The 22916-nt window shown below is 41.4% G+C and overlaps 1 protein-coding gene across 1 annotated transcript in view; it reads right to left on the minus strand.

Moving 5' to 3' along the window:
- Window positions 1-20700, minus strand: part of SERINC4 (serine incorporator 4) — an 83953-nt gene extending 63253 nt beyond the window's left edge. The window contains exons 1-6 of the mRNA XM_069762403.1: window positions 20135-20700; window positions 18906-19073; window positions 12950-13128; window positions 12287-12366; window positions 10440-10533; window positions 6483-6694 (exon numbers count right to left, since the gene is read on the minus strand). Coding sequence (XP_069618504.1) covers window positions 6483-6694; window positions 10440-10533; window positions 12287-12366; window positions 12950-13128; window positions 18906-19073; window positions 20135-20221 — 820 coding nt within the window. The 5' untranslated portion in view covers window positions 20222-20700. The remainder of the gene's footprint in view (window positions 1-6482; window positions 6695-10439; window positions 10534-12286; window positions 12367-12949; window positions 13129-18905; window positions 19074-20134) is intronic.
- Between the last annotated feature and the right edge of the window lie 2216 nt (window positions 20701-22916).

The following is a 22916-nucleotide window of genomic DNA, read 5'->3' on the forward strand; positions in this document are numbered from 1 at the left end:
CTATGTGCACACGTTCAGGTTTTTTTGCGTTTTTTTCGCGTTTTTTCACACTGAAAACGCTATAAAAACTAATTAAAAACGTATACTTTATGCATTCTATCATTTAGAATGCATTCTGCATGTTTTGTGCACATGGATGCGTTTTTTCCGCGAAAAAAAAACGCATCGCGGTAAAAAAATGAGCATGTTCATTATTTTTGCAGATTTTCTGCGTTTTTCCCGCAATTCTATGCATTTGGGAAAAAACGCACACAAAACACACCAAAAACGCATCAAAAACGTGTGAAAACGCGGTAAAATCGCGGTAAAAATGCATGCGGATTTCTGGCAGAAATGCCAGGTTTTTGTCAGGAAAATTTCTGCCAGAAATCCTGACGTGTGCACATACCCTTAGACACTTTCACCTTTCAGGTCAGCCAGGAAGAAAGGCCTTTCACACGTAGAGGCGTCCTGTCTACCATCAACAGTCTGTACAATCCCTTAGGTTTTGCAGCTGCTGTTACTATACAAGACAAGGCCCTACTAAGAGACTTAGAGGGACACTGTCACTTGAATTTGGAGGGAACAATCTTCAGCCATGGAGGCGGGGTTTTTGGGTGTTTGATTCACCCTTTCCTTACCCGCTGGCTGCATGCTGGCTGCAATATTGGATTGAAGTTCATTCTCTGTCCTCCATAGTACACGCCTGCGCGAGGTAAGATTGCCTTGTGCAGGCGTGTACTATGGAGGATAGAGAATGAACTTCAATCCAATATTGCAGCCAGCATGCAGCCAGCGGGTAAGGAAAAGGTGAATCAAACACCCAAAAACCCCGCCTCCATGGCTGAAGATTGTTCCCTCCAAATTCAGGTGACAGTGTCCCTTTAACTAGGGAAACATCTGACTGGGATGCACCTCTGCCACCTGATAAGAGTATCCAGTGGGAAGGGTGGAAGAACTCGTTAGCAGCACTCTCCAACCCGAACGTGCCAAGACCATACACCCCTGTGCCATTTTCAGAAATACAAAGCCAAAGACTGTACGTATTTGCAGATGCTTCTGTCAAAGTGATTGCCGCTGTTGCCTACCTCAAAACTGTAGACTCCAAATGTCAGTGCCACATTGGGTTCATTATGGGGAAGGCCAAACTCGCACCACAACCAGAGCACACTATACCCAGGTTAGAGCTTTGTGCCGCAGTCCTAGCTGTTGAGTTAGCGGAGTTCATCACATCCGAAATGGCCATCGACCTGACACAGGCCAAGTTCTACTCAGACAGTAAAGTATTCCTGGGATATATCCACAACAAAACCAGGCAATTCTATGTTTATGTCAATAATAGAGTGCTACGAATCAGGAGATCAGTTCATCCAAAGCAGTGGCATTACATACCCACGGACCAGAATCCCACAGATCATGCAACTAGGGCAGTTGACGCAAGTCGACTAGGAAGCACAACATGGCTCTCAGGACTAAAACTATTGTACATTGAGGAATGTTTTCCAGACACCTTTGAACTAGTAGGAGAGGACTCAGATGCTGAAATCCGCCCTCAGGTGTCTACACTTCATACAATGACCTTTGTTAAGGTACCTTCACAATGAGCAACTTTACAACGAGAACGACAACGATCCGTGACGTTGCAGCGTCCTGGATAGCGATCTCGTTGTGTTTGACACGCAGCAGCGATCAGGATCCTGCCGTGACATCGCTGGTTGTAGCTGAAAGTCCAGAACTTTATTTGGTCGTCAGGTCGGCGTGATTCGTCATGTTTGACAGCAAAAGCAACGATGCCAGCAATGTTTTCTCACAGAGCTAACAACCAGCGAGAACGATAAGTACTTCACTGGATCGCTCCTGCATCGTTCTGGAGTTGCTGTGTTTGACATCTCTACAGCGACCTAACAGCGACGCTCCAGCGATCTAGTTTAGGTCGGATCGTTGTCTATATCGCTGGAGCGTCGCTAAATGTGACGGTACCTTTATCCAGCTTGGATCTTGCAGGTTCGACAGATTCTCAAGTTGGAAGTTGCTTATTTGAGCCATTACCTGCCTGACTCATATAGCTCGCTCATTCAGGACCACCAGAACTTGTGGCACAGAAAAATGTAAAGGTTGGCATCTTTGTAAAAATACCTATGTTACTTCTAGAAATCACATCATTCTCACTGTTCAAAGAGAAACCTACTCTGCAGAAATCCAATGTCTTATTAACAAAGCTCCAATACCAGTGAGCAGCGTATTGAGAAAACTCGACCCATTCATCGACAACAACGGCCCGCTGAGAGTAGGAGGCAGACTCAAAGAAGCTGAAATGGAGTTTGTTGAGAAAATCCCTCTTATACTTCCCAGAAAATGTCATGTTGCCTACCTAAATGTACAACACTTCCACAATCTGGTCAAACACCAAGGAAGACTATTTACAGAAGGAGCCATGAGAACTGCTGGCGTGTTGATTGTCGGTGCAAAGAAACTTATCAGTAGTGTCATGCACAAATGTATTACCTGTCGTAAGCTCCGTGGTTCGACTCAAACCCAAAAGATGGCTGATCTACCAGCAGATAGACTCAGCCCAGACCCTCCCATTACCAGCGTTGGTTTTGATGTGTTTGGGCCTTGGTCAGTTGTTACACGTCATACTAGAGGCGGCCAAGCCAATAGTAAACGTTGGGCAGTCATGTTCACTTGCATATTCAGAAAAATTCCCACGCACGAGTTCATCTGAGGTTGTGCCAGCAGAGGGCACAGCACCGCAAGTCTAGGTAGCTACGTTCCCCTGCTTTCCATTCATTCCCCAGTTTTTACAGGCAGGGGTGGCTGCATTAGCAGGCTCCTGCTTGTAAAATTATTTAACCCCTTCAGATGGATTTCCAGCATGGGACAAGGCTGAACGACGGAAGGTATGGGATATTGTTGATTTTTTATTTTAACTTTGTTTCAGGTGACAAGGATCTTCAATTGGATTAAGAGTATGATAAACTATTACAACACCCTGTGTCTTTATTTCAATAAAATACTTTTTTCCTAATGTGTGTGTGTGTGTTTTATTAAACATTTACTATTATTGGAATAATAATGGATAGGTGTCTTATTGACACCTCTCCATTATTAACCTGGCTTAATGTCACCTTACAATAGCAAGGTGACATTAACCCTTTATTACCCCATATCCCACCGCTACACGGAAGTGGGAAGAGAGTGGCCAAGTGCCAGAATAGGCGCATCTTACAGATGTGCCTTTTCTTGGGTGGCTGGGGGCAGATGTTTTTAGCCAGGGGGGGGGGGGCAATAACCATGGTCCCTCTCTAGGCTATTAATATCTGCCCTCAGTCACTGGCTTTACCACTCTGGCAGAGAAAATTGCGTGGGAGCCCACACCAGTTTTTTCCGCGATTTAACCCTTTATTTTAACAGCTAGAGTCCCCAAATTTTGCACACATACACTTCTAACATTAGTAGTGAGGAATATCTAAAAAAAAATAAGGGATATGAAATGGTTTACTGTATGTCTCACATCTTCTCGGGTTTGGGAAGGAGATAGCAAAAGCCGGCAATTGAATTACCGGCTTTTCTGCTATCTAGCGCTGTATGAAATATATATATATATATATATATATATATATATATATATATATATATGTGTCTCACTGACATACAGTGGGGCAAAAAAGTATTTAGTCAGTCAGCAATAGTGCAAGTTCCACCACTTAAAAAGATGAGAGGCGTCGGTAATTTACATCATAGGTAGACCTCAACTATGGGAGACAAACTGAGAAAAAAAAAATCCAGAAAATCACATTGTCTGTTTTTTAACATTTTATTTGCATATTATGGTGGAAAATAAGTATTTGGTCAGAAACAAAATTTCATCTCAATACTTTGTAATATATCCTTTGTTGGCAATGACAGAGGTCAAACGTTTTCTGTAAGTCTTCACAAGGTTGCCACACACTGTTGTTGGTATGTTGGCCCATTCCTCCATGCAGATCTCCTCTAGAGCAGTGATGTTTTTGGCTTTTCGCTTGGCAACACGGACTTTCAACTCCCTCCAAAGGTTTTCTATAGGGTTGAGATCTGGAGACTGGCTAGGCCACTCCAGGACCTTGAAATGCTTCTTACGAAGCCACTCCTTCGTTGCCCTGGCGGTGTGCTTTGGATCATTGTCATGTTGAAAGACCCAGCCACGTTTCATCTTCAATGCCCTCGCTGATGGAAGGAGGTTTGCACTCAAAATCTCACGATACATGGCCCCATTCATTCTTTCATGTACCCGGATCAGTCGTCCTGGCCCCATTGCAGAGAAACAGCCCCAAAGCATGATGTTTCCACCACCATGCTTTACAGTAGGTATGGTGTTTGATGGATGCAACTCAGTATTCTTTTTCCTCCAAACACGACAAGTTGTGTTTCTACCAAACAGTTCCAGTTTGGTTTCATCAGACCATAGGACATTCTCCCAAAACTCCTCTGGATCATTCAAATGCTCTCTAGCAAACTTCAGACGGGCCCGGACATGTACTGGCTTAAGCAGTGGGACACGTCTGGCACTGCAGGATCTGAGTCCATGGTGGCGTAGTGTGTTACTTATGGTAGGCCTTGTTACATTGGTCCCAGCTCTCTGCAGTTCATTCACTAAGTCCCCCCGCGTGGTTCTTGGATTTTTGCTCACCGTTCTTGTGATCATTCTGACCGCACGGGGTGGGATTTTGCGTGGAGCCCCAGATCGAGGGAGATTATCAGTGGTCTTGTATGTCTTCCATTTTCTAATTATTGCTCCCACTGTTGATTTCTTCACTCCAAGCTGGTTGGCTATTGCAGATTCAGTCTTCCCAGCCTGGTGCAGGGCTACAATTTTGTTTCTGGTGTCCTTTGACAGCTCTTTGGTCTTCACCATAGTGTAGTTTGGAGTCAGACTGTTTGAGGGTGTGCACAGGTGTCTTTTTATACTGATAACAAGTTTAAACAGGTGCCATTACTACAGGTAATGAGTGGAGGAAAGAGGAGACTCTTAAAGGAGAAGTTACAGGTCTGTGAGAGCCAGAAATCTTGATTGTTTGTTTCTGACCAAATACTTATTTTCCACCATATATATGGTGGAAATAAATTGTGGCAAATAAATTGTTAAAAAAAAAGACAATGTGATTTTCTGGATTTTTTTTTCTCAGTTTGTCTCCCGTAGTTGAGGTCTACCTATGATGTAAATTACAGACGCCTCTCATCTTTTTAAGTGGTGGAACTTGCACTATTGCTGACTGACTAAATACTTTTTTGCCCCACTGTATATATATATATATATATATATATATATATATGTATATATATATATATAGACTGTATATATGTTTTAACGAATATTTGAGCCCATGGATCCATTGTATGTCCGTTTTGCAAGCCGGCGAGAAAATCTCGCAGTACGAATGCCATACGGATTAGATACGGAGGATGACATGCGCAAATACGCTGCCACACCTTGCCTACGGATGACATACGGATCACTATTGTGGCAACATTTCTGCGTATTACGGTCGTAAAAAACGGACCATATTTTCGTACGTCTAGTGTCACGCCGGCCTAAGTCTGAGTCTACATTGTGCACATTCCAATATGAAAAAGGAAAACCATTGCAAACTTTTGACCAGTAAATCTACAGATATTTTGCATCAGAATAGCGAGGTGCGGCAGCACACAGGAGCCAGGGATGAGAGTATATATATGTCATCCTCCGTATCTAATCCGTATGGCATTCGTACTGCGAGATTTTCTATGTGTGTGATATATATATGTGTGTTTAAAATAAAAAAAAGGAGAGAGAAAAAAAGGGTGATGGCACCACTTTGCAGCAAAGTCTGATAATCACATATGTGGCACACATGCGTCAACTATAACGGCCGTTTCGCGCTCAATAGCGCTTCTACGGGTCAATCCCGTTGCCCCATAGAAGCGCTGTTGAGCGCGAAACGGCCATCGTCAGCACTGGCTCACACACTCCTTCATCTGTTCTCCTGGCCATGATTTTTAAACGCTGAAATAAAGCAAGATTTTTGAGGATCGGTGAGTGCAATCTGTTTTTTTCTATTTTCTGCATATATATATATTAATTTATATGTAAGGAGACTACCATTTTTAATTATACTTATTCTTACTGACTTTCTTAGACATTATATACATTATACAGGGTGGGCCATTTACATGGATACACCTGGGTGGGCCATTTATAAAGTTGGATCCAAAATGGCCGCCATAGTTACCACCCATCTTGAAAAGATTTCTCCCTCCCATATACTAATGTGCCACAAACAGGAAGTTGATATCACCAACCATTCCCATATTATTTAGGTGTATCCATATACAAAGCCCACCTTGTACATGCAACAGAAATGAGTGAATAAATTATAAATTCTAAAACCTCTGCTAATAATATATAAGAGTAATATGTTTTTCATTCCATATTTTTACCAGGCAAGCTCCACGTAGTAAGAACCTCCTCTATATACTGTACTTACTGAGCTGTACACATGGAGTGATGGAAATGAATGACATGATTAGACACAGGCTGATGTTAATGCTTATCAGTCCTTTGTTCAGGACACAGCCAGCAGGATGGGTGAAGTAATTGTAAAGCAAATAGAAGGCCATTGTGGCAATGGAATAGAATAGCAATGTGGCAATCAGGACTGCAAAATACCAGCGTTTGTCTTTAGCTGCCCCAGTTAGCCTGAGAAGAGAGAAACAGATACAAGTTGCGACATTTAATATTTTGTCATCATAATGGCCATTGGTTACATCAATGAGAATAGACTATATGCTCATAAGTCCCCAAAAGAATGAAATTCCTTTCTACACATTTCTCTGCATTGACCATGTGTACAGTATTTGTAGAGAGGAAGGAGCAAAGGATACAGGTACAGTCTCCTAACAATGAGCGACCTCTGACACCTATGACCTGGAGATTGTATGTTAATTTGTTCAGGTCTCCCAGATCCCCTTTTACTATCCATCAACCTGGTCAGCGCTTCTGCTTGGGACAAAACAGTCCTTTGTTTGTGTGTGTATATATACAGTTGTGCTGAAAAGTTTGAGAAACAAACCAAACAGAATTTTAAATAGCTCAACATAAATTTGACCTAAAACTACAACAGATTTTCAAACAGGTCATGAACACAGATAGAAAAAGCCAAATAAAACAAATGAGTCAAAAATATTGTGATCTAATATCACATGTCTGTGAGTGGCAAAAGTACGTGAACTTTTAGGAGTAGCACAAAGTTTGAAGGTGAAATAAAGGTACCTTCACACATAACGATATTGTTAACGATATCGTTGCTATTTGTGACGTAGCAACGATATCGTTAATGAAATCGTTATGTGTGACAGCGACCAACGATCAGGCCCCTGCTGGGAGATCGTTGGTCGCTGAATAAAGTCCAGAACTTTATTTCGTCGCTGGACTCCTGCTGACATCGCTGGATCGGCGTGTGTGACACCGATCCAGTGATGTCTTCACTGGTAACCAGGGTAAACATCGGGTAACTAAGCGCAGGGCCGCGCTTAGTAACCCAATGTTTACCCTGGATACCATGCTAAAAGTAAAAAAAAACAAACACTAGATACTTACCTACCGCTGTCTGTCCTCCAGCGCTGTGCTCTGCACTCCTCCTGTACTGGCTGTGAGCCGGAAAGCAGAGCGGTGACGTCACCGCTCTGCTTTCCGGCTCACAGCCAGTACAGGAGGAGAGCAGAGCACAGCGCTGGAGGACAGACAGCGGTAGGTAAGTATCTAGTGTTTGTTTTTTTTTACTTTTAGCATGGTAACCAGGGTAAACATAGGGTTACTAAGCGCGGCCCTGCGCTTAGTAACCCGATGTTTACCCTGGTTACCGGCATCGTTGGTCGCTGGAGAGCGGTCTGTGTGACAGCTCTCCAGCGACCAAACAGCGACGCTGCAGCGATCCGGATCGTTGTCGGTATCGCTGCAGCGTCGCTTAATGTGAAGGGGCCTTTAGAGTCTGGTGTTTTCAATCAATGGGATGACATCAGGTGTGAGTGGGTGACCTGTTTTATTTAAAGAACATGGATCCATTAAAGTCTGATCTTCACAATACATGTTTGTGAAAGTGTATTATGAAACGAACAAAGAAGTCCATCATCAGGAGGACACTGAACAACAATGGTGTATATAGTAGGATTGCAGGGAGAAAGCCACTGCTTTCCAAAAAGAACACTGCTGCCCCTCTGCAATTTGATAACATCACCTGGACAAGCAGGAATGCTATTGGACCAATGTTTTGAGGACAGATGACACCAAAATAAAGCTTTGGTAAATAATAAATCTTGTAAATGTGACACTAGCACTAGACACGGTAAAGAAACTACCCAGCTGCCTGCTTTGGTAAGCAACTACCACCCGCTGCTTGAAAAGTGTATAAAAAGTTGAAGAAATCCAAAGAGCGCTTCGGGCAGATTAGGGTGTGCACATATAGTATAAGGTGAGACCGGTGTTCAGATGAGGTCCCTGTTATGAACTGGTGGTTCAGAAACACAATGGACCTGGTGGTTAAGAGCACACAAAGTGACCTGATAGTTACTAATAACATAGGACGAGCTCTGAGACGTGGGAACTCTGCTGACCGCAATCCCTAATCCTATCACACCACACTAGAAGTAGCCGTGGAGCGCTCCTGACCAGACCTAGGCGCCTCGGGCACAGCCTGAGAAACTAGCTAGCCCTGAAGATAGAAAAATAAGCCTACCTTTCCTCAGAGAAATTCCCCAAAGGAAAAGGCAGCCCCCCAAATATAATGACTGTGAGTAAAGATGAAAATACAAACACAGAGATGAAATAGATTTTAGCAAAGTGAGGCCTGACTTACTGAATAGACCGAGGATAGGAAAGATAGCTTTGCGGTCAACACAAAAACCTACAAACAACCACGCAGAGGGCGCAAAAAGACCCTCCGCACCGACTAACGGTGTCCCAGAGCTTCCAGCAAGCAAGACAAACCAAAATAGCAAGCTGGACAGAAAAAATAGCAAACCAAGAAACACAAGCAGAACTTAGCTTATGCAGGCCACAAGGACGATCCAGGAGAGAGCAAGACCAATACTGGAACATTGACTGGAGGCAAAGAACAAAGAACTAGGTGGAGTTAAATAGAGCAGCACCTAACGACTTAACCTCGTCACCTGAGGAAGGAAACTCAGAAGCCGCAGCCCCACTCACATCCACCAGAGGAAGCTCATAGACAGAACCAGCCGAAGTACCACTCATGACCACAGGAGGGAGCTCGACCACAGAATTCACAACAGGTCCCTAGTAGATAGTCGCATTAGTAATTGCTCAGTAGCCTGATATGGCAAGTGTCATTCACACATAATATAAGTAAAATATGTGTGACAAGATAATCTGAAGGAAAGGAAAATAAGCAGACCAGTAAGTGACACCAAACTGGATTCAGGGTATCTGACCCTACACCATCTTTATTTCAGATTATATAGCAAAAACCTGGTGCCAGATTCTCTTTAAATGAAAAGTGTTGAGTTTGGAGAAAACCCGACTGCATTATAAGCATAAAAACATTATACTATCTGTGAAACATGGTGGTTGTAGTATCACAGTTTGGCCTCTTTTGTTGCACGTGGGCCAAGGCGGCTTGCCATAAGTGGTGGAACAATGAATGCTGAATTGTATATGCAAACTGTAAAGGCAAATGTCAGAACATCTGTCCATGTGCTGAATATCATATCAAGGTAATGTGGGTCATGCAACAAGACAACGGCCCAAAGCACCCACATCATACTACAAAAGAATGGTGGTAGAAGAATAAAGTTTTGGAATGGCACAGCCAAAGTTTGCACCTTAATCCTATAGAAATGTGTAGAACGGCCTGAAGTGAGCAATTCATGGGAGAAAGCCCACCAACATTCCAGAATTGAAGCTGTTTTGTAGGGAGGAATGGGCTAAAATTTCTCGAAAGCCGATGTGCAGGACAAATCAACAATTACTGGAAACGTTTGTATGCAGTTGTTTCCGCACAAAGGACTCAAACCAGATACTGAAAGCCACTCACTCACATGTAATATTGGATCACTTTCTCACTTAAAAAAAAGATTTTATTTTCTTTATCTAATTTTAGGCCTTGCGCGAAAATCTGATATGGTTTTAAGTCAACTTTATGAAAAAATGTGGAGAATCCTCAAGAGTTTACAAACTTTCAAGCACCACTGTAAGCATATAAATACATGCATATATAGTATAAAAAAACTAATCAGGGAAATGGAATAAAGTAGAAAGCAGCTGTCATTATTGCCTAACACAGAGCTCTTATGACACTGCCTATACTGCCCTCTTGTGGTGACATCCTCTCCATGCAGAAACCTAGACATTTCTATGACAATTTAGCAGCTGAAAAGATAATAACATCTAAATTATGAACAGAGTAAAAAAAAAAAAAAAATCTTACCAATTTTTGTTCCAGGTGTGAGCAAACGCTGTTATCAGTATCAGTTGGATGATGACAAAAGAGAAGCCACCGCAGACGCCTACATAATGCCATACTGCAAAGACAAATGCCCAAAGTCATTAGAATATGAATATGCAATTTATCCCTCTTTAATACATTTTAAGGGGCATGTATCTCTCTAGATATACTCCCTGCTATAACATCTGTACATGAAAGTTTTTGCTTGACTGCTACCATTCCCTTATCATGGCCTATTGACGTATAGAGACACACTACATAAAATGATGCTAAAATGGCATCTTATTTTAGTTGTTCTTAATGTAATTTACATACGAAGTACGTAGTATCATGTATAAGGGATGCTCTGTCTTTGGATAGTGGATTCAATATTTTATCCCTCCCAAAAAATCCCAATTCCACAAATAGAGAATAAACTCCCGATACTATTGGTCTCCCCGAATGGTAGGTAAGTGATTTGTGCACTTTTGGCAATACATACAATACTGGTGTGGTGGGATCTTCAATTAAGAGCTACTGTAATCAGATAAATCTGCTTCTATAATTCCGTCCTTCCTAGCCTCATACAAAATGGATTTAAAATTTTTAACGATGTCAAATTTAGATTTACTAAAATTTTAAATTTCTTTTTAATATTCTTCTGCATCATTTAAATGTCTTTTTATTTCAGCATATGTCGCCATCACCGGCCAGATAAGAGTCAAAATCAACTCCCAAACATACTGCCAATTTCTTCAAACAATGGGACAGGAAAAAGTCTGCATCTTTCAAGAAAGTAATGTAGTTCAATAATAAAACTAATCATCAAAAATACTAATTGTCTAATAATTGTGCACACAGTAGATATATACAGTATCTATCCATCTAGATATAGATAATTAGATTGATCGATAGATAGATAGATAGATGGATAGATAGATAGATAGATAGATAGATGGATAGATAGATAGCATACACATAGTCGTTGAAATAATTTGAATCTGGCAACAGAGTTTTTCAATTAGAATTTACTGAATATCAACTAGTAAAAATCAGACATTGACTTTTATTTGTGGTTCAACAGAAAAAAAAACAAAAAACTAATGAAAATGGGTACAATGAAATATCAAGACTATCAAGTCATTCTGCTGCCCAGTGTCAGAAAGCTTGGTCTGAGTCGCAGGTCATGTGTTCTCCAACAGGATAATTACCCAAAACACACAGCTAAAAACACCCAAGATTTGCAAAGAGTAAAGCACTGGACTATTCTAAAGTGGCCATCTACAGTATGAGCCCTGATCTAAATCCTATTGACCATCTGTGGAAGGAGCTGAAACATGCCATCTAGAGAAGGCGTCTTCACATCTAAAATAGCTGGAGCTGTTTCCTTACGAGGAGTGGGCCAAAATACCTGTGGACGGGGCAGAGGTCTCATTGAGAACTACAGAAATCATTTGTTTGCAGTTATTGCCTCAAAAGTATGTGCAATAAGATATTAAAGAGGTTGTCCACTACTTTTTCATTGATGACCTATCCTTAGGATAGGTCATCAATGAGTGATCGGCACTCCCGCCGATCAGCTGTTAAGGGTGGCAGAGGCCGCGAGCTGGAAGTCCGGTACTCACTTGTAGAACTGAGCATCTTCTAGTAGTTGTCGAGGCAGAGTACCACACATCCACCTCCTATTCAAATCAATATAGGATTTTAGCGTCTATCTCAGTACAGGAGTCGGCTACCTCTCTTTTATTTTCAGACCTTGTGCAGTAAGACTCAGGTTGTGCATATGTTCATATGTTTGTTGTAGTCTACATACAGAAGGATGCCAAGACATGCCATTATGCATCTCTTACCTCGTATAAAATAATCACTAGGGATAAAGAAAGAAGCGGTGCACATTCCAATTAATATCAGGAACTTCAGACACCAAAACCTACAAATCATAATAAAAATGTAAATACAATCATGATCACAACATAAAATTATGGATTCCATTGCATCATTATTGGAAACGCCTATCCTGTGCAAAACAAAGTATGCCTTGTGTAGGATGGTGAAATCGATCAATAGGGGTAGATATTTCCATCTAATCATTGCCTTTCATGGTCATATTTATATTATTTACTTTAAGTTTAGATAAAATTAAGGGGTATTTCCAAAATATGAAAGTATCCATAGGATGGGTGATAATTCACTGATCGCTGAGGGTCCAACCTCTGAGACCCTAAGAAATCCCGTGATCAGGACTCTGCAGCCTTGTAAAGTAGGTGCATATGTGCAACCTTGGCTGCATTCATTGTCTAGGCGGCTGCCAGAAATTGTCGAGTGCTGTGCTATGCATTGAGGATAACTTAATGTTTTGGGAAAAACTCTTTAACTTATATTATTTAGCACTTACTGTTTTGATATAAATATGCAGAAGTATACGGGGTAAACAGAGGGACAGAATGCGTGCATCCATTACATCCCACGGAGGCTAAAGCTCAGTGTTTCAGTAATACAATATTATACTTTACCCATTGTGGACCATGGCTCGGAACTCCTGTGTGGACTTCACATTGACAAGAAACACTGACTGGATGAAATAAAAAGATGCGGTGCCAAAGCAGACTCTGTAGACGGCTGTGTACCCAGCAAGAGTGTCACAGTCATTACCACCAGGCAAATGGTTGCAAAGGAGAGAAATCCAAGGCACCTGTAGTTCAAAAGATACCATACATAAATCAAATGTGATGTAATGAAGTAATTAATGTGCAGAATAACAAAATAATGTGAAATTTCATTTTTGTCCATCATGGAAAGTTATCAACATTTGTAAATAATTTTATTATTTTAGTAGGAGATTTTGTCTTCATTCTTGTAAAAAAAAAACCAGAATAATATAAATGGTTTCCAAACTCCTGCTTTTTCCCCAGTATATTTGCTTGCGTTCATCTGCATTTATATCAAAACGTTCTTACTTGGAGTACAGATGATGGCAGTGAAAGGGTCAGCACCTGTCTCCTCCCCTGATTTTTCGGCTTATCAGACCAGTCTCCTTCAGCAGGGTTATTTCCAGAGTTAGGCTGGAGTCACACTAGCGTATGTCATCCAACGTTAGAGCATCCGATGCGATATGCTACTAACCCTCGGCTCCTACTCTGCTGCGAATGGGAGCCGAGTGTCAATGCTCTGTACTCCGAGTCACTCACACAGAGAGTATATTGGAGCTCAGCTGCGGAGGAGGCGTAGGAAGTAATTTCTCCATCTCCTCCGCTGCAGGCAACTGAGTATATCGCACTGCACTCGGATGATACCTGAGTGCTGGACGTTGTGTCACTTGCACCCATAGACTTATATGGGAGCGAGTGAGACGAGTCCAATCACAGTATGCTGCCAATGTTCTCCCATGCTGATTCCGCATGAGAAAATAATCGCAGATGTGATCTGCCCCATAGAGTAACACTGGGCCGAGTGCTGCGCATTGTTTTATCACATAGCACTCGGCCGTATTGTACGGTAGTGTGACCCCGGCCTTAGTGAATCACAGGTGCTGAGCTGAGCCTTCCACTGCCATCATCTGTACTCCAAATGTTCTGATATCAATACAGCTACAGTCGGGCAAATAGAGGAGTTTTGGAAGCAACTTAAAGCTATTTTCTTTACACGAAAGAAGACAAAATTCCCTAATAAAATGAGATGCAAAGTTTCATATCTTTTCATCCTGGACAAAATTATTAAGAAAACAATAACAGTTTAGGTGGCGAAGGGGCTATGGATCATAAATCTGATTGTTTTTTCCTGCACATCCCAAAGATGATCAATCAGATTCAGACTGAGATATGGGGAATGTGGAGGCTAAACCAAAGCCTCAAAATTATTGCCATGCTCCTAAAAGCATTCTTTAGCAATTTTTGCAGTCTGGCAGGGGCATTAGCCTGCTGAAGAAGGCCGCTGCCATTAGGAAATACTGTTACCATAAAGAGGAGTACTGCAGTAATGTTAAGGCAGGCGGTTTGAGTCAAAGTAACATACACAAGACACAATTATTTTCAGGAGATCATTGCCCAGAGCAGCACACTGTCTCCACTGGTCGGTCTTCTTCCAACAGTGCACCCTAATGCAGGAAAGTAATGCTCTCCCATCCAGATATGCACTTAATGGAGTACATCTTCTGTTGGATTGGACAAAAAGACTAGACACTATGTGCAGCAATGAGTCTTTGCCGTCTGTTTGCCCTCCTTTGACTGTTTTTGTAGGATACTGGGAACACCAAAGCAAGACCTTCCATTTAGGATATTCTCTGACTCTGTCATACAGCCATCACAAGTTGGCCCTTGTAAAAGTCACTTAGAGAGTAAACTTGCTTATTTTTCCTGGTTTCCACATATTGACATCAAGAACTGTCTCCTCACTTGCTGCCTAATATATTCCCCCTTCATAGGACCTAATGTCACCATATAGTCAATGTTATTCACTTCACCTGTCAAGGTTTTTTGGCTTGATGGCCGGATTCACACATCTGTGTCTTAGACCTCGATGCACAGACTTGTTGTGGGTCTCGAGATAAAAACTCAACAGCCTTGTAGTCATATATGAGGTTGATAAGGTAAGGGCAGGAGCCCAGATGCCGGTCCGTGTGTACATGGATGTGTGAGTCCAGACTAAGGCAATAAATACATTTAATTTAATAAATAAACCAAACGTTAACCCCTTGCCACAGTAGACCTTTTTCGCTTTTATACTTTAGTTTTTCCTATACTTCATCCATTAACATAACTGTATGAGGGTTTGTTTTTTGCAGGGCGAGTAGAAGTTTTCGAATGACACCCTTCAGTTTACCGTGCAATGTACTTTAAAGTCAAAATAGGAAAAAAAATTCCAAGTTTAGTGAAATGACAAAAAATAACAATGATTCATTTTTGAGTTTTGTTTTTACGGTCTTCATTCTGTTGTAAAAATGACTTGGCAACATGTTTGATCAGGGTCCTGCTCGCAAGCTTACAATCTACCAGGAAATAAGGGGGGCACAACAGGTGAAAAGTGCTTGTTATTTCAGATCCAGAAATTGTAATAAATAGGGATTTTCATATAAAGCTGCATGATCCGGTCATCAGCCAGTGTGTTTAAGTGCAATTATCAAGTGCATGGATGGTTAGGAGAAAGATGAATAGGAGGGAGCAGCTTCTGAATAATGTGTAAAAGGAGGGAACAGGGATAGGCTTGTTTAAAGAGATGGGTTTTCAAAGCATGCTTAAAAACATGGGGGCTAGGTAACAGTCAGATTATTTGGGGTCGTGAATTCCAGAGAACTGGCGCACCACGGGAGAAGTCTAGGAGATGGAGGTGTGAGGTTCAAACTATGGAGGATGTTAGTCTTAGGTCAGTTTCAGAACGGAGCGCACATCTAGGGTGATAGACCGAGATGAGGAAGAAGATATAGGATGGTGCAGAACTGTGGTGGGCATTGTGGGTGAGAGATAAGAGTTTATATTTTATTCTATATTGAATGGGTAACCAGTGTAAAGACTGGCACAAGGTGAAGCGGCTGGACAGAAATACGACCCTGGCTGCCGAATTCAGGACGGATTAGAGAAGAGAGAGTGTAGTAAGAAATATGTATAACAAATTGGATTGTGTAGCCAATTTTCAAGCAAGTACTGGTTGGCTTACCTGAAAAATGTTCAGTCCAGTTGTTTTTTGGTATAATTTTTAAAAAAAATTACATAATCATTGTTTTAATTTCACAAACAAGAGTTGACTTGCCCAAGTTAAAATCAAATGCATAGAGAGTTGGTAATTTGCAGTAAAACCATGTGCTGTGCACTACGGTTGGATGTCTTGGCACCCTTGGTGTAATGTATAAAAGAAGCACTCCCATCAAAATTGTTATCTCTTAATATATTGCAATTATCCTATTACATGGCACTGTGTACTTACAATTGCTCATTTTGCCTTTCTACCCAGCTAATTCTTCTCTTTTCCATTAGGTCTATGACATTACATGATTAAAAACTGACTAGCTGAATCCTTCTAAGCTGCATGTAGAAACAGGAGATATTTTCTATAGACAATTCATGAATCATTGCAAAAGTCTATGGCAGGAGGGAAGAGCAGAGCAACTAGGTTAAGAGATGTAGGGGGGTATGATTTCTGAAGGGACAACATAGAACAGGGAAAATAGAAGAATTAGCTGCGTAGAAAGGCAAAATGAGCAATTGTAAGTGCACAGTGCTATACAATATGATGACTCCAATATATTAAGAGAACAAAAACTTTGATGGGAGGAGGAGTGCTTCTAAAAACTTCTTTCAAATCTACAGTTTGACTGCTGATTTAACACTGCTATTCTATGGATAAGGCTTTCATGGCGGTAAAATGGCACTATTAATGTGGCAAAGGATGGAAGTAATTATATCTCTGTAACTAAAACAGCAATAATGACACTAAACTAAAGCACATGTTCCTTAATTCAAAAAGAAACATTTTTCTCCTTCCTATAAAAAGAAAATGAAATAAATAAATAGATCAAAGCTATACGCAATCCGGTCCAGAAACGCATTTATCAACATCCTTCATAAAATCCACAATGCCAGTATCCTACACCACAATATAACCACATGAGCTTTCATATATGCTATTATTATGGATAATTTTGTTGAAGCTTTTAGTGTACCAAGTGAAGCAACCAAGAAAATTGCTTTTGTTAACCAATTTGTGCCAACAAACTGATAACATTAAACACATGTAACACATGTAGATATAAATATTGGAAAAATGAAAGATCCCACCAAAGCTTTTCTAGACAGAGGGCAAAGTGTCTAGGGATGATTGAGGACATTGTAGATATATCGGTTCGAAGGATAATTGGGGACATTGTACATATATTAGGTCTAGAGATGATTGGGGACATTGGAGACATATCGGGTCTATGGGCAATTGGGACACTGTAGTTAAATTCAGTCTTGGGGTGATTGGGGGCATTGTAGATATATTAGGTCTAGGGGCAATTGGGACAATATAGATATACTCGACTGATGGTAATTTCATTCAATCGGGTATGATTGCTGATTTGCTTTACGATTCTCAAAGCGATGCAGCCAGTACCCGATAGTAAAGACCCACCATCTAAAGGTCTGATAACTAGCCACAACCCTTTGCCCACAGCTATACCAGGCATAACAAAATGGATCACACACATCCTGCATCTCACCCCTGAACTGGCTGGACAGACATCTGTCTGGGATGATTTAGTGAATCCTGCCTTGAGCAGGGGGATGGACCAGATGACCCAGGAGATCCCTTCCAACTCTACCATTCCGTGATTCTATGATAACTAATCCTCAGTACATTCTTTCAAACTGCCATATAAATGTCCTATTGAGAAATGTCCCTATTATGGGAATGTTCCCAGATATAATTGTTCAGTAAGAGAATCCACAGCTACCTTTTCATCCAAGCCACCCACACCATACAACAGAAAAAGGTTGTTTGCCAGTAAACTTTAACCTCTCAGAGACTTGATTTCCTTAAAAAGAACAAAATAATAATTACGAACCCCTTGCTACCACATCATTGACTCTTTGCAGTGCACTGCGAGCTTTTGTCAACATGGCTACATCACGTCTACAGGAAGTGACTCCTGCATCCAGTCATTGGGCTCAGTGGAGATGCTGAGTTAGATGGCACAACACCAATATGGCCATTGATTGTCTACAATGGTCACATGCTAAAGACGTGATGTCACTACTTGTTATCACACGTCAACGAAGACCATCAGGGAAGCAAACAGGCAGCACTGGACCGACAGGGGGTAAGTAACTATGAATATGTTATTTTTGGGGAGATCAAGCCTTTTGGGAATTAAAGCTGTAAGGCTTTAATGCCAACTTCTTTAAGGTGACCATGCACCTTAAATGGCTGTTGGCTGAATTTTTTTTAGCCAACAGCTATTCCATTCAGTCCACCATCTACCTTATATACAGTCACAATCTTTACTGAGTGGGCATGTGTTCCCAGGGGTTGAGAGACTTTTCCAGATACCTTTGGAAGTGGTTTATCTCCCAAGATAACAAATGATTAGACTTGTTGAATTTAAAATGAGAAATCCTTCTCTCTGCCAACATCTGCCATCAGGGATGAATTAGGACACCACAATACATCTACCTTGATTATTCAAGCTTATTTCCTGATGATCCCAGGGCTGAATTTGGACTAGAGCTGCCATGGCTGAATGGTTTCCACACTCTCAGGAAGTTTGTGTACTACCCAGGATACCATTTGTATCTGCTAATTGGGTACAGGCACAGAGACAGGAAGATTTGACAAACATACACCCCTGGAAATGATTTCCAAGTATGCATAATCACTTCAGATTAGTGATTATTAATAGTTACATCCTTTAGTGGATGTAGAATAGACAGAAATGGTCATGAACACTAGGCAATGAATGAATCATATAGATTCTTGCTACATGGATGTGACTATACTCACATGTTCCTTGACAGTTTCTGACACCCTTTTGGAAAGCATGAGGCAGCAGACGGTGGAGGCGAAAATGTGGAAGCATGTGTACAGCAGTCTAGTACCAGTAGACACCTTGATGCTAGGGCAGCACTCACAACACAAAGAGCATGGAGAGGGCCCACAGCAGCAACATATCTAAAAAACATAAAAAGGGAGTATTTTGGAACAGAAAGACTTGGTTGGGCAATAATACTAACATGTAAGACCACATACACCATAGTTATATAGACTAAAGCATGATAGAGAAAATTATTCTCTGCTGCTTCTGCAAGAACCACATGCAGATTCTCATCAACGATCACTCAAAGCCTTCACAGATTATAACTACAATTTCAACTATATTAATTCCCTTCATAAATAAAATTCTGTTCTTGGCCAGCATGTCAACAATACAACACATATTTAATCCTATGGCACAAAAATGTAAGGAACATCCAACTAGATGCCTGTTACAAGAGTCTACAATTGTCTTGAACACTCAAGTCTAATTATTCATTACCCTATCACCTCAAAAATCTATTTTTATTAATACAATTGGAGCCATAGACCACAGCTTCTCACCCTGTACCCAGTAGATACATCCAATGCCTCTCCCTGGTACCCCTTATATTATACTTTTAATCGGCAGCACTGTAGAAGAACTTGGATATAATTTGGTTTGGGAAGGAATTAGTGAAAATTGATTTGTACATCCCAGCCCATTGGCCAATATCAGTGGTCGTCAGTGGTCGGTTGAAGGGAGGACCACCTCTTATCTGATGACATCTGTGTCTCTTTTGATTAGCCGGCCTGGTATACCGTCACATGTGTCATGCCGCAATGATGACACTGCACTAGATGGCTAATCAAAAGGAGACCCCCAATGCTGTCATGTAAGAGGCGATTATCTGACTTCCATCCAGCAACCACAGACCACTGTCATGGCTGATGGATTGGGACGTGCATATCAATTTGCACAAAATCCAGAAGGAGTACTTGATCTAACAACTCCGCTTATGTAAAAGCACAGCGCTGGTTCCAGGTCTATGTGAGCTTTAGACAAAAAAAGTCCCAATGGGCTCTTGGCTTCCATTACCCCAAACATGCATCAGAAAACGTAGCTATTCTAACATTAATGAGAAGAGAATGGCAAATGTTGTCATGGAGCAAAAGTTCTTCTACCCACAATTCAGCTAATACATTGTCTCAAATCTCACCTGGTAGGACACAGAACTGATGAAATCGTTGCAGAGTTTGTTCCTCCTTAGAGCCTTCCGAACAGCCATTTCATCCACCAGCCTCATAACTAGTCCTCACAGATGTTTGATCTCTACAATCCAAATATCTTCACCCTATGATATTGCATCATCCACATCTTCAAAGTCTGGTGAAGAAGGAAAATGTCCTAAAAGTAAGATCTGCCCAAATTTTTTTTCTTTATCGGCAAAAGACGTAAAGTTTGTCATATATTGGAAGGATGTTTAGCGATTATTGATTGCAGATGTTCTTCTAAATATATTGTGCCCTGGGATGTCCGTGATAATAAAGCCGTGTTGTTTTCCTGTTTTCATGGTGACATTTCTTGCTGGAGATCCAATTAACAAGTCATCTCTCTGGTCAATATATCAGGATAACACATAAAGGCAAAGCGTAAAATATGCGTCACCAATAGCCCTGCAACCTTTTCTGTAATTTCTTCATTGATATAATGATTTGTTTCTACCGCCCTGAAGGGCCATGCTGTGGATTTATCACCCTATAGGCAATGCTATGAAAAAAAGATTAGGGTCTGATCGACAGGACAAAGTCGGTGAACGTCTTACCATCTGCACACGTGGGGGATGGCCATGAACGGCTCAGTACATTAAATAGGATTTGTGCAAAGCCAGTTACTTACATTATAAAATGTCTATCCCGGCAATGCAATGGTGGCACAGACATGAAGCCTGCTACCAGCTCTATGCAATTGACAGTAAATGAGCCAGTAAAAGGACATGGCATGACAGTACTAAGCAGTAAAGTTGGTGCCTTGCAAGGTTTTGGCAAATTATATTATATATTTATTTATATTATTTATATTTATTATATTGTTATATATTTATCTATGATGATCTATTATGTGCATCTATGGTGTTGACATTAATTTGTTCAAATTAACTACTGTATGATTCCGAAAACCATACCTGATGGAATACATACATATCACAGGTCAGCACTGTATACATTTTTAAAGTACATTTCCTTTGCTTCCTTCTATAAGCTGCCCAATACGGTAAAATACTGTAATATAGAAGGTATAGTCGCACTGTAAATTCACCGCTGTAATCTCCCTTTAGGATGTTTTTGCACTCAGAGGTGCTGAGCATCTCCATAGTATAGCGCAGGAGCTGTAGATAAGCCTATTAACTCCTTATTAAGCCAGGATAAAAATACAACCGGCAACTAACAAATGACACAAGGGTCAGCAGCGAGAACACGGGCGGAGACACATCTACAAACCTGTAGCTTAACCAGACTCACAGTATGAAATAATGTACAAGCTCATATCAGCTATTCTAATAAATGTGAAGAAAAACACCACCTTAGAAAATGTCTCAAGAACCACCTGATGACCTCAATGACCTTAGAGGCTTTGAACAGGTGTAAAGCCGATCTGTCACCCATTTCATAATACAAACTGCATATTAACTATGTTTCTTAAACCTAATGAGGCTGTTGTGCTTACTTTGGAAATCCACATCAGTATGACTGTATACACCTTTATGAAAGTTTATACTCCATCTCTGGCCACCTAGCCTGATTGAAAGCTCCTCAGTGTCCCTCTTCCCTGTTGCTTCTGAAGTGTCACACAGCTGCAGCTGTCAGTCAGGCTGGGTTAAGGAAGACTGAATACACTTGAACGCAGGGCCGGACGGGCCATCGGGCACTTCTGGCAAATGCCAGAAGGGCCGGTGCCAGTAGTGGGCCGCTGCACTCTCCCCCCTCCCCCACCAGTGCCGCCGCCGCATTCATCTATACCGGCGTCTATGACGCCGGTACAGTTCAATGCAATGATGGAGGAGAGAGCGTCTGCTGACGCTCCCTCTCCCATCATTCCCCGCTCTGCCTCTGACACAGCTGGTGCGCGATGATGTCATATCATCGCGCACCTGCTGTGTCCCGGGCAGATTCCAGCCGCCGAGACAGGAGCAGGGAGCAGCGGGAGCAAGAGGAGAGGTGAGGAGAGCTGTGCTGTATATACTACTGTGTGGGCTGTGCTGTATATACTACTGTGTGGGCTGTGCTGTATATACTACTGTGTGGGCTGTGCTGTATATACTACTGTGTGGGCTGTGCTGTATATACTACTGTGTGGGCTGTGCTGTATATACTACTATGTGGGCTGTGCTGTATATACTACTGTGTGGGCTGTGCTGTATATACTGCTGTGTGGGCTGTGCTGTATATACTACTGTGTGGGCTGTGCTGTATATACTACTATGTGGGCTGTGCTGTATATACTACTGTGTGGGCTGTGCTGTATATACTGCTGTGTGGGTTGTGCTGTATATACTACTGTGTGGGCTATGCTGTATATACTACTGTGTGGGCTGTGCTGTATACTACTGTGTGGGCTGTGCTGTATAGTACTGGGTAGGCTGTGCTGTATATACTACTGTGTGGGCTGTGCTGTATATACTACTGTGTGGGCTGTGCTTTATATACTACTATGTGGGCTGTGCAGTATACAGTGGGGCAAAAAAGTATTTAGTCAGTCAGCAATAGTGCAAGTTCCACCACTTAAAAAGATGAGAGGCGTCTGTAATTTACATCATAGGTAGACCTCAACTATGGGAGACAAACTGAGAAAAAAAAATCCAGAAAATCACATTGTCTGTTTTTTTAACATTTTATTTGCATATTATGGTGGAAAATAAGTATTTGGTCAGAAACAAACAATCAAGATTTCTGGCTCTCACAGACCTGTAACTTCTTCTTTAAGAGTCTCCTCTTTCCTCC

The sequence above is a fragment of the Ranitomeya imitator genome, chromosome 4 (assembly GCF_032444005.1).
Source record: "Ranitomeya imitator isolate aRanImi1 chromosome 4, aRanImi1.pri, whole genome shotgun sequence".
Classification (NCBI taxonomy): Eukaryota; Metazoa; Chordata; class Amphibia; order Anura; family Dendrobatidae; genus Ranitomeya; species Ranitomeya imitator.